This window comes from Curcuma longa, chromosome 10 (assembly GCF_044706935.1).
Source record: "Curcuma longa cultivar G26 ecotype Majalengka, Jawa Barat chromosome 10, ITB_CL_G26_1.1, whole genome shotgun sequence".
Classification (NCBI taxonomy): Eukaryota; Viridiplantae; Streptophyta; class Magnoliopsida; order Zingiberales; family Zingiberaceae; genus Curcuma; species Curcuma longa.
The window spans coordinates 3,909,376-3,922,697 of NC_133870.1; the positions used below are offsets into that span (position 1 = coordinate 3,909,376).

The window sequence follows — 13,322 nt, forward strand, 5'->3', positions numbered from 1 at the left end:
TTATTCATCTGATTTTTCTCTGATGGAGTTAATGCATTTTAAGCACTAATTTGATAATTTTATTTTTGACATACGAAATAACAATCAATTTTCCAAGGTTGTGGGGATTAACAAACTTGCTAAAAGGATGGTTCGATTGAAGAAACATCGACTGTATCATTTGATATATTTATTTTTGAAGATAGCTTTGCTATTATCCTTTGCAACTGTAATGGTAAAAAAACATTTTCAACAATGAAAATAATTAAAAATTTACTTCGTAATTGGCAGGGCCGGCTTTAGGCATAGGCGGGTAAGGCCTATGCCTAGGGCCCAATTTTGATTGGGGCCCAAAAAAAATTAAGGTATTTAGGGTTAATGGAGGGTAGATTATTAAAATCCGGATCCGGAAAGTCGTCCCTTCGCATTCTTTCTCGCCGCGTCCCGATGTCGCCTCTTCATCCCGATGTCGTCGCGTCCCGATGTCGCCTCTTCATCCCGATGTCGCCTCTTCAAAACGCCCCCTCTTCGGCTCTTCATCTCCCCTCTTCGACCGCTCGACGAATCCACACGAGCAGAGACAACGAGTCGAGCTTCTTCTTCGCGTTCTTCTTCGACCGTTCGACGCGAGCAGCGACAGCGAGCCGAGCTCAAGCAGGCGCCACCGCCGGCCCGCCAGGCGAAACCGTCTTCCTCCGTTCCTCGCCCCTCTTCTTCGACTGTTCGACACGAGCCGAGCTTCTTCTTCGCGTTCTTCTTCGACCGTTCGACGCGAGCAGCGACAGCGAGCCGAGCTCAAACAGGCGCCACCGCCGGCCCGCCAGGCGAAACCGTCTTCCTGCTTTTGTAGGTTGGAGGCTTTTCTATTTTGTTGATCGAATTGTTAAAGATCCTTTTCTGTTTTGTTTTGTTTTGTTTGTGCTTTTTGATTCTACGGATGTTACTTTAGATGCAAAAGCGTAAAGTTGATCTGTTCTTCTGGCTTATGCCTTGTGGAATTGCATTAAGGTCTTCTCTTTTTGGATCCTGTCTTCCAAAGCCTTCCAACAGGAGGAAGCAAGAACCTTGTTATCGGCAGCTTGCTTCCCAATAGTTTTCCTATTCCTTACACAATTACGGCTTTTGGATCTTCCTGCTTGTGTAGGTTGGAGGCTTCTTTCAGTCGGCTCTCCGATGCTCCATTAATTTCAGCCGTCGGATCATCCGCCGCAACAACAAAATTAGTTTTGTGGTTTAGAACACCTTGCTTATTTCAAGGATTTATTGAACACCATTAAGTTCAGTATTTAATTGCATCTGTTTGGCATTGCACCGTTTTTTATTCTTTCTATCGATTCATTGGATTTCTGCTTCTCAAATTTCCTTGTCATTTAAATTTTCCTTGAAACAAAAAGATTAACACATCCAAACTGTTTGCTAATGATGTATTCGTCAGGATATTGCATCAACAAGGATAGTTTTGCTCCTGTAAAATTTAGAAATCTTACTTTTTTTATCTATCTCTTTAGGTTCTGGAGCCAGACAAAGATTAAGGAGAGCTCTCAGCCAAAACTGTTGCTCTTTAAATCACTGGAAGTCATTGGGTTACCATTCCCTCGCACCTTGATCCAGTTGTTCTATTAGTCCTTTGACGAATCGTTCGAGGGGGTAGTGGATCGTTTCTGACAAGGCGGACTATCAAGGTAAATTACTTTCGTTCTATTATTAATTCTTAGTAGATCGTAAATTACTTCCGTTCTATTATTAATTCTCAGTAGATCGTTCATTATCAGAGTAAATATTCATTTTTCAATTTCTATTATTATTTAAAATTAATATTTTAATTTATTTTAAAAAATTTTTAAACCCACCATTGTTGGTCTCAAGTCCGAATAAAAAAGGGTGAGAGAAATTTTTTAAAATAATAATAATCATTTTAAAAGAAATTCGCCTAGGGTCCCCGTGAGCTTGAGCCGCCCCTGGTAATTGGTTGGGTGATAATATCTATATTGAGTGAGATATGTTTGAATTGATAATGAAATTCTTATTTAATATTTATAAAGTATGAAATCTTAGAAAATATTATTGTAAAAAATACAATGTTAATATATGACTTTTATTATATATTATATTAATTTATTTAATCTATTAAATTCGTCTTTGATTGAAAATCCTGGTTAGGCAATGGTCAAAATGCTTTGAAATTGAAATTCTTCGGTAGTGAAACTGAAAACCTTAATATAAGAATCAACAAACTCGATAGAGCTGAGGAAACTCCCATGTAGATTTTTTCACTGTCACATTCACATACATTATTAAGAGCATATGAATTATTTATCAAAATATGCTTTTTTTTTGATACGAGTAAACTTGATTTGTAAAAAAAAATAAAATAAATCATAGTTAGTTTCATTGACTATTCCTGGGATGACCGGCTCGGTTCTACGAAAGTTTTCCACCGGCCACCAGGATAAATCAGGAAGTACACGCAGCGGTCAACCCAGACGTCCAGCATCCTTTGATTGCGCTCTCCATTTGGAGGAAAATTTTTATAAATACGTCGTAGTTGGGGATCGAATCGTAAGTACCTGGGTGACAACCTAAATGTCCTACCGTGGCACCGTTGCCACGGGGACAATAAACTTGATTTGCAGGAATATGCATATGTTGGTCAAAATTTAGGTAGGATTAACAGGGCGAAGCTTAGCCTGATCCGATTTGCAAAAGTCCGTTAAGTTGCCCCTCCGGTTCGACTCGGAGACTTCGTCCGGTCGAGAATAATAATCTCGCGGTCTAGGGACTCAAATCTCGGCAACCTGGCAAGCCACGCGCCTTGTGATTGGGTGCAGAAAGTTGGCCCCTAAAGTGGGCCCGCTTGGCTTCTCCAACCCTACGAATAACCTCGCAATGGTTCGGATCGACTAGTCTAGAAGCGGCCCTTTGCCCCCGTCGCCGGCGCTCGGCTTCTCCAAGTCCGTGTAAGAACTTGCACTGGTTCGGATCGACTAGTCTAGAAGCAGCCCTTTCCCCTCGTCGCCGGCGACGGCCGCTGCGCTGCTGGCATCGGATCTGTCGTGGCTGCGAAGCACGTGGCGTCCTCGAACTAGGAAAGGATTGAGATGTGAAGCGACGAGTCGCTCTTCTCCTCGGTCGACGTCTTCAGTCACAAATCTTCTAGCGCTCGTTCGATCACAAGGTGCTTCTTTCTTCTTTCCTTGTTGAACGCCCGAAAATATCACGTCTCATATCATAGGATCGCTGGTTGTGATGATATGTCGTACTTGCTCTTTTAATCCTTTAGTTTGATACGTGCTGTAGTTAGATATTCATCCTCGTGTTCCATGGATGTTGGATTTGGCTCTATAATACTCGAACCGAACAGGGAGGAGATGTTTGTGCCATCGTGTTCTGTTTCTGATGCCTGATGTAATTGATCTCTTTCCTTGCAGCTGTACTATGATTCCACCGCCGTTTTTTGCGGGCACATTTCCGCCTCAATTTCCAGCATGGAATCCCATTCAATCTGCTTCTTCCTCCTTCTGGCAGTCGAAGGATGTGCATAGGCATCTGGGGAAGTTGAGAGAAACCATTGATTTGGCAAAAGCAATGTATGTGCTTGCACCGCCTAACAACATCTGTTTTCCCATTTTATTACTTATTATGGAGAGTAATCGAGTAATCCTACCTATCAGGCAGAAAGAAATTGAAGCATTGCTTTTAATTAAAAGATCACAAAATCAAAATGCAAAAGAAGCTCCTTCATCAGCAGGAGAACCCTCTCCATCTTCACATGATTCGATTCTTCCTGATTTCTCTCAGTGTCCTGAGAATGAATATGTTGTGCAAATTTTCAAGTTGATTGAAGCAAAGAGAACCAGCCTTGATGTTCAAACATCTATGTCAATAGAGGCAGTAAACTCGATAGCATCAACTATTAAACATCAACTCCTTCCTCTTGATATCATTAACAATCCAGCAGTCCCATGGGAGGCACGATCAGAAGCACTAAGATTTAGTAACAAGTTACAGAAGTGCAAGAGGAACAAGCTTTGGATGAAAAGAAAAAGAAAACGTGTGGCTGAACAAGTGCGCAAGGTTTCTTAAATTACTTCCTCAATTAGACATCAAACATATGGTGATTTGTCTTTATATTGGGGCAAAACTACTCTCAATCTGCTTACTATTATGACCCTTGTTGTTTAACATTCTCTTTGCCTCTTGAAGGAAAGGTTTTAGGAATTCATGTTTTGAAACAGCCAAACAATTACTAACACCTATGGTTTTATAAGATGTTGTGGATAAGCGACTTTGTTTGGGTGATCTTTAACATCTGTGTTTGTGCACCCAAGGGTTTCCTGTGAAGAGTGGTGGAATAAAAACTAAACCAGCACTACCCTTGCACCTTGCCACTTCTGCTCGAGGTCAACTCTCTCTAGTCTAGGCACTCGGCGGATAAGGCTCCCATTAAGGGGGATGATCTTAGGCCATCTAATAGAAATGTAGCTTTCAAAAGTAACCATCCTTGGACTCTGATAGGAGTGACAGTGGCTAAACTAGAAACTAATTTATGTGGGTACATAACATTTTGTAAAATAAAAGCAATTATAATCATAGCCAGTCATTCTTACTGAACTCAACTATAGGTCACTTTTGATAAATTGGAATAAAATAATTTCAATGGAGAGACATGCTAGAATAATTTATTTCAAATTACAAACAAAATGGTTACTTCAAATCACTTTTTATATGAGTATAATGACTAAATTTGTGAAGAACCTTTCATATACATTTCTTTTTTTATAAGTTCTTGTTAAAAATATAGATATGACACCTAGTATAATGGAAATGCCTATGTGTACGATATGGTTAGTAAATATGTTTTCATTAAAGTTGATTGCATGATATCTTAGCAGGACACCACCTTCCTTGAATTCTTTCTTGAATAATTTCTTGTCATTGGAATCATAAATGCACCATTAAATTGTTGAAGATAGGGAAGGTCAAAAGTCTACCTGAGACACCACCTTCCTTACCCCCTTGCACAATTAAGGTGACTTATTCCAAATGCCACCCTTTCTCAGAGATACCCACCCTTCTCTCTCCTCAAATTTCTTCTTGATTTTTTTTTGGCACCATGGAGTTGCTCCTCCATGAGTTGGCCAGATGTGTTGGTCAATCATCCTTTATGTTGCCAATAATCATTGAGATCATGTGGGCATCATTCTCGCTTTCATTAACTTCATGTTCTTGGATAGTGGGCCTAGAACACTTTGACCTATATGTGCAGTGAGTTTACTATTGAATTGCACTTGGAGGACTCCTTATCGAAGATCACGTGATGCTCTCAACTTCAGTAAGCTCCTCATCTACTATCACCCTTGCAATTGGAGGCAGAAGGCAATATAGAGAGCCCATCTTGAGCTACAAACAAACTTTGGCAACGTACCATTAACAGCCTGGAATCACTAGGTTATTGAATCTATCGTCTCTAGTTTTGGGATCCTGGATGCCACTGGCATAGGTTGTGAACTAGGGCTGCATCAAGACAGCTACCAGCTTTGCATCCTTTGTCAATCAAGCACCTACTATTAAGTCGATGGGCAATCGAGTTGCACAACTGCTTGGGGTTGTGCATGGCTTGCCCCTATGACTTTGTGCTGAGTTCCTCCTTATTCCTAGGACTATTTTGCTGCTATGAGTTTCTCTGTGGTGTTCATTATACCTATATCTACAAATGGTTAAGGGAGCTCCTTTTGCTCACCAGGTCTCATTGCTGAGTTCATGTTGTCGTATTGGATTAGCTTTCCCTTGTGGTGGTTTTTTGAGTGATGTGGTGTTGCAATTTGATTTGATTAGATGATGTCATACTTTGGGCCCTTGTTTGTCGTTGGGCATAAACATTTGATTTGGTATTGTGATTACTCCACTGTCCCCTTGGACATAAGATGCCTCATTCATACTCCAGTGCCCCTATTATCCTAGTATGTATTTTACCTTGTTATCTTAGTAAGACAATCCGGTAGTTTGGCCTTCTCTTTCCTCAGTAAAAAAACACCTAATGATCTATGATTAGTATTGTATGACAAACAAAAGAGCAGTATCATGCTTCATCCTTTATTCTGAATCATCCTATTGATTCCGTCTCTTATAGTAAACTAACCTATAGTTATTCGTCATGATCCATGCGTAACAGAGATGTGTGTTAATTATATGCCATCTATTCATGTTTGGTTGTTAAATGGTCTTTTTTGTTATACAGCTGCAAGAAGATCATCAGAAAGCAGATCGAGATGCTGATGAATGGAGAGCTAGGGAGATTGCCAAGGACATGGCTATGCACAAGGTAGTCATTGATTAGTTACATCTATAATTTCTGATATGATTTTGTAAGAATTTAGTTTCTTGTTTTAGGTTCCTGTTGATTGTTGATTGCTTCATGACAAGTAACTTATTTGTAATTTTCTTTTACCACACTATTGTCTAGGTAATTGTTCAACTTGGTAAACAATTCATACCATCCTAATCTATTTGGATTTACCAACTAGTCAAATTTGGTTTAGTTGTTGCACAAGATGTGGAACTGAGGTTGAGCTTAGTTTGACCTCTTAACCTAATCACTCATGAGGTGCAAGTCCGAATAACTACACCGAAAGTGTCTTTGAGATACCACAGTTGCTGCCATCATCCTTTTATACATGCAACTTCTACAAAACTTCATGTCAAATCTTTTTCCTTACGAAGTCTTTCTTTTTTGTTTTCAAAAAATAAAAAGAAGATTCATGGTTTTTATGCACAACAGGATCACACACTGGTGAGGTTCAACTAGAAACAATGAAGAAATAGTAACATGAAGCATCATTAAAGCATGATTTGTCTAATTTTATTGAACAATGAATTTGTATCCTTAGTTTCTTTTAACCCTAAAATTCCTTGATAACTTGGACCTGGTTTTGCTTCAATCTTCAACCTTCTTTTTTATAAAGCAACAATTCAACTAACTTTTACTAATCAGTTACAAATGCATAATGCCTGATATTGCTTCTGATATTTTAGTTCCTCTTGGAATACCCTTTTCAATATGTTGGTATTGTTAGATTGAATGAAAAAAGGAAATTATATGCTAACTGAATTCCATGTGTTTTGCTGTTTGACATGTTCATATCTTCATGGAACTCAGTATCTATCATATTTCATTTGTTAAGGACATACCTTAGTTTTTATTCAATCATATTTGATGTGGACGAACTTTTCTGATCTTACGTTGGACTGCAGTATTACTTTCGCAATGGTTAGCTAAATGTGGTGATTCCAGGTAGAACGCATGAAAGAAATTGCAAAGCTTAAGGCTAAAGAGGAACGGAAGAGACTAGAATCTGAGGTGAAACATTTTGGATAGTTTATTGTATTGTTTGTTTTCTATTGTTAGATCTCTTGAGAAAAAATGTATATTATTTCTCACAGATTGTATTTTGATGGCCCATGTGCCATGGCAGCATCTTGCTGTTGATATAGATGGTATTCCTGTGACACGATCAGACATTTTTTCACAGAATTCATTGCTCTATAGTTTTTTTTCCCTATGTTTAAAATAATATGTAACGTAAGATGTTAGGGAAATCATCTAACCTTCTGGCTTCTTTGCCTGGATGGTTATTTATTTATTTTATTTGTTATTTCCTCCTCTTCTTATGCTTTATGCTAGTATAGTTTGCAACAATGATTCACTTTGATAGAGGTGCTTTTGAAACAAATATCGAGTTGAATTTTCCCGACAAGCTTATATGAACTGGAAAGTCTTCTCAATTCAGCTTATAGGTTACGCTGAAACTATACAAGCAATTTGAATGCTAATTGTAACATCAATTTTAAGGCAATCATAGCTTCTGTGATGACAACCATGGTTATGTATCAGACTGATACTGCTGATGTTTAGTGCAATTTATGGATGTGACGTTTAAGCTTTTTCATTATAATCTCGTTGGTGAAGCATATAGGTAATGCTCATAAAAAAGAGGTTTGCAACTTTATCGTATGACATTCTAATTAGTGTATACCTTATCATGCTGAAGCGAACTGACATAAATTCCATGCTAAATGTAGATTAGTTATGTGTATGTTTGGTCTCAGATTGGCTATTTAGTCATAGGGTGCTAAGTACTATATATATATATATATATATATATATATATATATATATATATATATATATATATATATATATATATATATATATATATAAATATAATATTTTCCCTCAACTTGGTCTCAGAACTGGTTCAAAGACTGTGTAGGAGGATATCAGATATCATATTGCATTACTACCTTTGACTAACCATCATATTTCTGACTTTTTTTATGTACTCCAACATAGTCTACTAAAGTGGCTGAGCCTCTGTGCCCTTGTTTTAGGTTACACATGGAAAATTTCTTATCTGTCCATATGTCCTACTTCTGTTTATTTTAAGAAAATGTGAGATAAAACTATTTCAAATAAGGCATCTCCCCATCCACCACGTCCTCCTCCCACCACCTCAACCATCTCCTAATACTAATTGGAACGAGTATTCTAATAATCTGGGATAAGAAAGAATATCCTCGAGTATAATATGGATGAAAGAAAAATTATTCTACGGTGGTATTTGTAAAAATTGAAAGTCCTTTTGCAGCTTAAGAATTATGAATTTCCTTGGCGTTCGAAAGATTTCTAGTTATATAGTTCAACAATCATCTTAATTTGCTAGAGTACAACATTGGAAAAGATGCGGCCTTCTACCTTTTATTGCTATTTATTCAAAGTTGATTATGGTGGTGATTCTTTTATTACTGAGGGATTTAAAAATTAGAAAGAAGAGAAATCATGAATATGTTGGAAATTAGAGTAGCATTTACAATAGGTGTACGATGGCGACTATGACTTAATGAATCAAAAATAATATATTGAAACTTGTTTGGTCAATCAATCTAGTTAGGTAGCTGTCGATTATCATGTTCATTTAACAACATCAATTGATTGCATAAGATTTTTGTGAGTCTAGGATTACCATTTCGTGGTCATGTAGAATGACGAACAAACTCCCTCAATCATTGTAATTTTCTTAAACTATTAAAATTTCTTGTTGACCATAATTAACTGAAGAAAAGTTGCACTGGCAATGCTGCCTTAAATCTCAAACTGATATAACATAATATTCGATAAGATATTATTAGATTCATTGCCTATTTAACCACTAATTTTATTCTTGGAGGTGTTGATGATGAATTATTTTATATTGGTTGATGAGGCTCATGATGTGTTTGTTAAAGAGTAAATGACAGTTGTTTTATGGTTTGTAGATGAAAGAAAAATATTGTTGAACACTTTCTAGGCATTGTACATGTAAGCGACACTATTATCTTATCACTTAAGACTACTATTGATTCTTTAATTTATTATGCTAATATGGGCTATCTATATCTAATTTGTGGGGACAAGGATACGATAGAGTTAGAAATATGAGAGGTGAGTTAAATGGCTTAAAAAGCTTAATTATGATGGAGAATAAATCTACTTATTATGTTCATTATTTTGCTCAGCAACTGTAACTTACACTTATAGCTATTACTGAAAATCACATGAGGATTTCTATTTTTTAATGTTGTTGCACAGTTGAATAATATTGTTGGAGTGTCATGCAAGCAAGAGACATATTTCATGAGAAGCAATTTGAAAAAGTTATTGAAGGAATTTACAATGGTGATATTTTCACTGGATGAGGTATGAATCAAGATATTGAAAAGAGATGAAAGTATACGTTAGAGTTCACATTTAATACATTGTTGAGTTTAATATGCTTGTATCTTTCAATTATTGATGCCCTTTTAATTATTGAAGAGGAGGGAAAAGATGACAAGTAAAGGGTGCAAGCAAATAATTTGTTGAAATTGATGGGAAAATATAAATTCATATTTCAGATGCACTTAATGAACTAGAATATCTTGAGAGTCACGAATAATTTGTCGCAAGCTTTGCAACGAAAAAAAATTAAGACATCATAATTGCCATGATTCATGTAAGATCAAGCAAACATCAACTGCAAATTATGAAAGATGATGGTTGGGATTTGTTGCTGAATAAAGTTTCTTTATTTTGTGTTAAATATGAGGTAGTCATCCTGCACATGGAAGATTTATTCATCTTTCATAGGAGATCACGATGAAATATTAAAGGAAGGATGAATCTTCACTATTATCACATTGAAACAATTTATGAAGTGATAGATTTACAACTTTAAGAGTTGAACAATCAGCTTTAATGAAGTGAACACAGAGTTGTTGTTATGTATGCCTTGTCTTGATTTCATCAAATTCATTTTTGCTTATGATATGAGAAAATTACTTCAGCTTGCTTAGTTTTATCCATCTGATTTTTCTCTGATGGAGTTAATGCATTTTAAGCACTAATTTGATAATTTTATTTTTGACATACGAAATAACAATCAATTTTCTAAGGTTGTAGGGATTAACAAACTTGCTAAAAGGATGGTTCGATTGAAGAAACATCGACTGTATCATTTGATATATTTATTTTTGAAGATAGCTTTGCTATTATCCTATTGCAACTGCAATAGTAAAAAAACATTTTCAACAATGAAAATAATTAAAAATTTACTTCGTAATTGGCAGGGCCGGCTTTAGGCATAGGCGGGGTAAGGCCTATGCCTAGGGCCCAATTTTGATTGGGGCCCAAAAAAAATTAAGGTATTTAGGGTTAATGGAGGGTAGATTATTAAAATCCGGATCCGGAAAGTCGTCCCTTCGCATTCTTTCTCGCCGCGTCCCGATGTCGCCTCTTCATCCCGATGTCGTCGCGTCCCGATGTCGCCTCTTCATCCCGATGTCGCCTCTTCAAAACGCCCCCTCTTCGGCTCTTCATCTCCCCTCTTCGACCGCTCGACGAATCCACACGAGCAGAGACAACGAGCCGAGCTTCTTCTTCGCGTTCTTCTTCGACTCGTTCGACGCGAGCAGCGACAGCGAGCCGAGCTCAAGCAGGCGCCACCGCCGGCCCGCCAGGCGAAACCGTCTTCCTCCGTTCCTCGCCCCTCTTCTTCGACTGTTCGACACGAGCCGAGCTTCTTCTTCGCGTTCTTCTTTGACCGTTCGACGCGAGCAGCGACAGCGAGCCGAGCTCAAACAGGCGCCACCGCCGGCCCGCCAGGCGAAACCGTCTTCCTGCTTTGTAGGTTGGAGGCTTTTCTATTTTGTTGATCGAATTGTTAAAGATCCTTTTCTGTTTTGTTTTGTTTTGTTTGTGCTTTTTGATTCTACGGATGTTACTTTAGATGCAAAAGCGTAAAGTTGATCTGTTCTTCTGGCTTATGCCTTGTGGAATTGCATTAAGGTCTTCTCTTTTTGGATCCTGTCTTCCAAAGCCTTCCAAACAGGAGGAAGCAAGAACCTTGTTATCGGCAGCTTGCTTCCCAATAGTTTTCCTATTCCTTACACAATTACGGCTTTTGGATCTTCCTGCTTGTGTAGGTTGGAGGCTTCTTTCAGTCGGCTCTCCGATGCTCCATTAATTTCAGCCGTCGGATCATCCGCCGCAACAACAAAATTAGTTTTGTGGTTTAGAACACCTTGCTTATTTCAAGGATTTATTGAACACCATTAAGTTCAGTATTTAATTGCATCTGTTTGGCATTGCACCGTTTTTTATTCTTTCTATCGATTCATTGGATTTCTGCTTCTCAAATTTCCTTGTCATTTAAATTTTCCTTGAAACAAAAAGATTAACACATCCAAACTGTTTGCTAATGATGTATTCGTCAGGATATTGCATCAACAAGGATAGTTTTGCTCCTGTAAAATTTAGAAATCTTACTTTTTTTATCTATCTCTTTAGGTTCTGGAGCCAGACAAAGATTAAGGAGAGCTCTCAGCCAAAACTGTTGCTCTTTAAATCACTGGAAGTCATTGGGTTACCATTCCCTCGCACCTTGATCCAGTTGTTCTTCTATTAGTCCTTTGACGAATCGTTCGAGGGGGTAGTGGATCGTTTCTGACAAGGCGGACTATCAAGGTAAATTACTTTCGTTTTATTATTAATTCTTAGTAGATCGTAAATTACTTCCGTTCTATTATTAATTCTCAGTAGATCGTTCATTATCAGAGTAAATATTCATTTTTCAATTTCTATTATTATTTAAAATTAATATTTTAATTTATTTTAAAAAATTTTTAAACCCACCATTGTTGGTCTCAAGTCCGAATAAAAAGGATGAGATAAATTTTTTAAAATAATAATAATCATTTTAAAAGAAATTCGCCTAGGGTCTCCCGTGAGCTTGAGCCGCCCCTGGTAATTGGTTGGGTGATAATATCTATATTGGGTGAGATATGTTTGAATTGATAATGAAACTCTTATTTAATATTTACAAAGTATGAAATCTTAGAAAATATTATTGTAAAAAATACAATGTTAATATATGACTTTTATTCTATATTATATTAATTTATTAAATTCGTCTTTGATTGAAAATCCTGATTAGGCAATGGTCAAAATGCTTTGAAATTGAAATTCTTCGGTAGTGAAACTGAAAACCTTAATATAAGAATCAACTAACTCGATAGAGCTGAGGCAACTCCCATATAGATTTTTCTCACTGTCATATTCACATATGATTTTTTTTGATACGAGTAAACTTGATTTGTAAAAAAAAAAAAAATAAATCATAGTTAGTCTCATTGACTATCTTTGGGATGACCGGCTCGGTTCTACGAAAGTTTCCCACCGGCCACCAGAGTAAATCAGGAAGTACACGCAGCGGCCAACCCAGACGTCCAGCATCTTTTGATTGCGCTCTCCATTTGGAAGAAAATTTCTACAAATACGTTGTAGTTGGAGATCGAACTGTAAGTACCTGGGTGACAACCTAAATGTCCTACCGCGGCACCGCTCCGGGGACAATAAACTTGATTTGTAGGAATATGCATATGTTGGTCAAAATTTAAGTAGGATTAACAGGGCGAAGCTTAGCCTGATCCGATTTGCAACCAAGTCCGTTAAGTTGCCCCTCCGGTTCGACTCGGAGACTTCGTCCGGTCGAGAATAATAATCTCGCGGTCTAGGGACTCAAATCTCGGCAACCTGGCAAGCCACGCGCCTTGTGATTGGGTGCAGAAAGTTGGCCCCTAAAGTGGTCCCGCTTGGCTTCTCCAAGTCTACGAATAACCTCGCAATGGTTCGGATCGACTAGTCTAGAAGCGGCCCTTTGCCCCCGTCGCCGGCGCTCGGCTTCTCCAAGTCTGTGTAGAACTTGCACTGGTTCGGATCGACTAGTCTAGAAGCAGCCCTTTCCCCTCGTCGCCGGCGACGGCCGCTGCTG

The 13,322-nt window shown here is 37.8% G+C and overlaps 1 protein-coding gene across 2 annotated transcripts; it reads left to right on the plus strand.

Moving 5' to 3' along the window:
* Nucleotides 1-2,902: 2,902 nt before the first annotated feature.
* On the plus strand, nucleotides 2,903-7,451 carry LOC141836727 (U11/U12 small nuclear ribonucleoprotein 59 kDa protein-like). 2 transcript variants are annotated; one of them, XM_074724240.1, is made up of 6 exons: nucleotides 2,903-3,154; nucleotides 3,408-3,566; nucleotides 3,651-4,053; nucleotides 6,218-6,301; nucleotides 7,271-7,336; nucleotides 7,420-7,451. In XM_074724240.1, exons 2-6 carry the CDS (start codon nucleotides 3,415-3,417, stop codon nucleotides 7,429-7,431), a joined length of 717 nt encoding a protein of 238 aa, XP_074580341.1. In that variant the 5' UTR covers nucleotides 2,903-3,154; nucleotides 3,408-3,414; the 3' UTR covers nucleotides 7,432-7,451. The 2 variants fall into 2 exon arrangements, with proteins under 2 accessions (XP_074580341.1, XP_074580342.1); XM_074724241.1 differs by having other exon boundaries at nucleotides 3,651-4,044.
* Nucleotides 7,452-13,322: the final 5,871 nt, after the last annotated feature.

Excerpts from the sequence above, each read along its gene's own strand:
- LOC141836727 (XM_074724240.1), top strand. The coding sequence starts at position 3,415 with ATGATTCCACCGCCGTTTTTTGCGGGCACATTTCCGCCTCAATTTCCA. Across the intron at positions 3,567-3,650 it reads ATTGATTTGGCAAAAGCAAT|GCAGAAAGAAATTGAAGCAT; the intron begins GTATGTGCTTGC and ends CCTACCTATCAG. Across the intron at positions 4,054-6,217 it reads TGGCTGAACAAGTGCGCAAG|CTGCAAGAAGATCATCAGAA; the intron begins GTTTCTTAAATT and ends TTTGTTATACAG.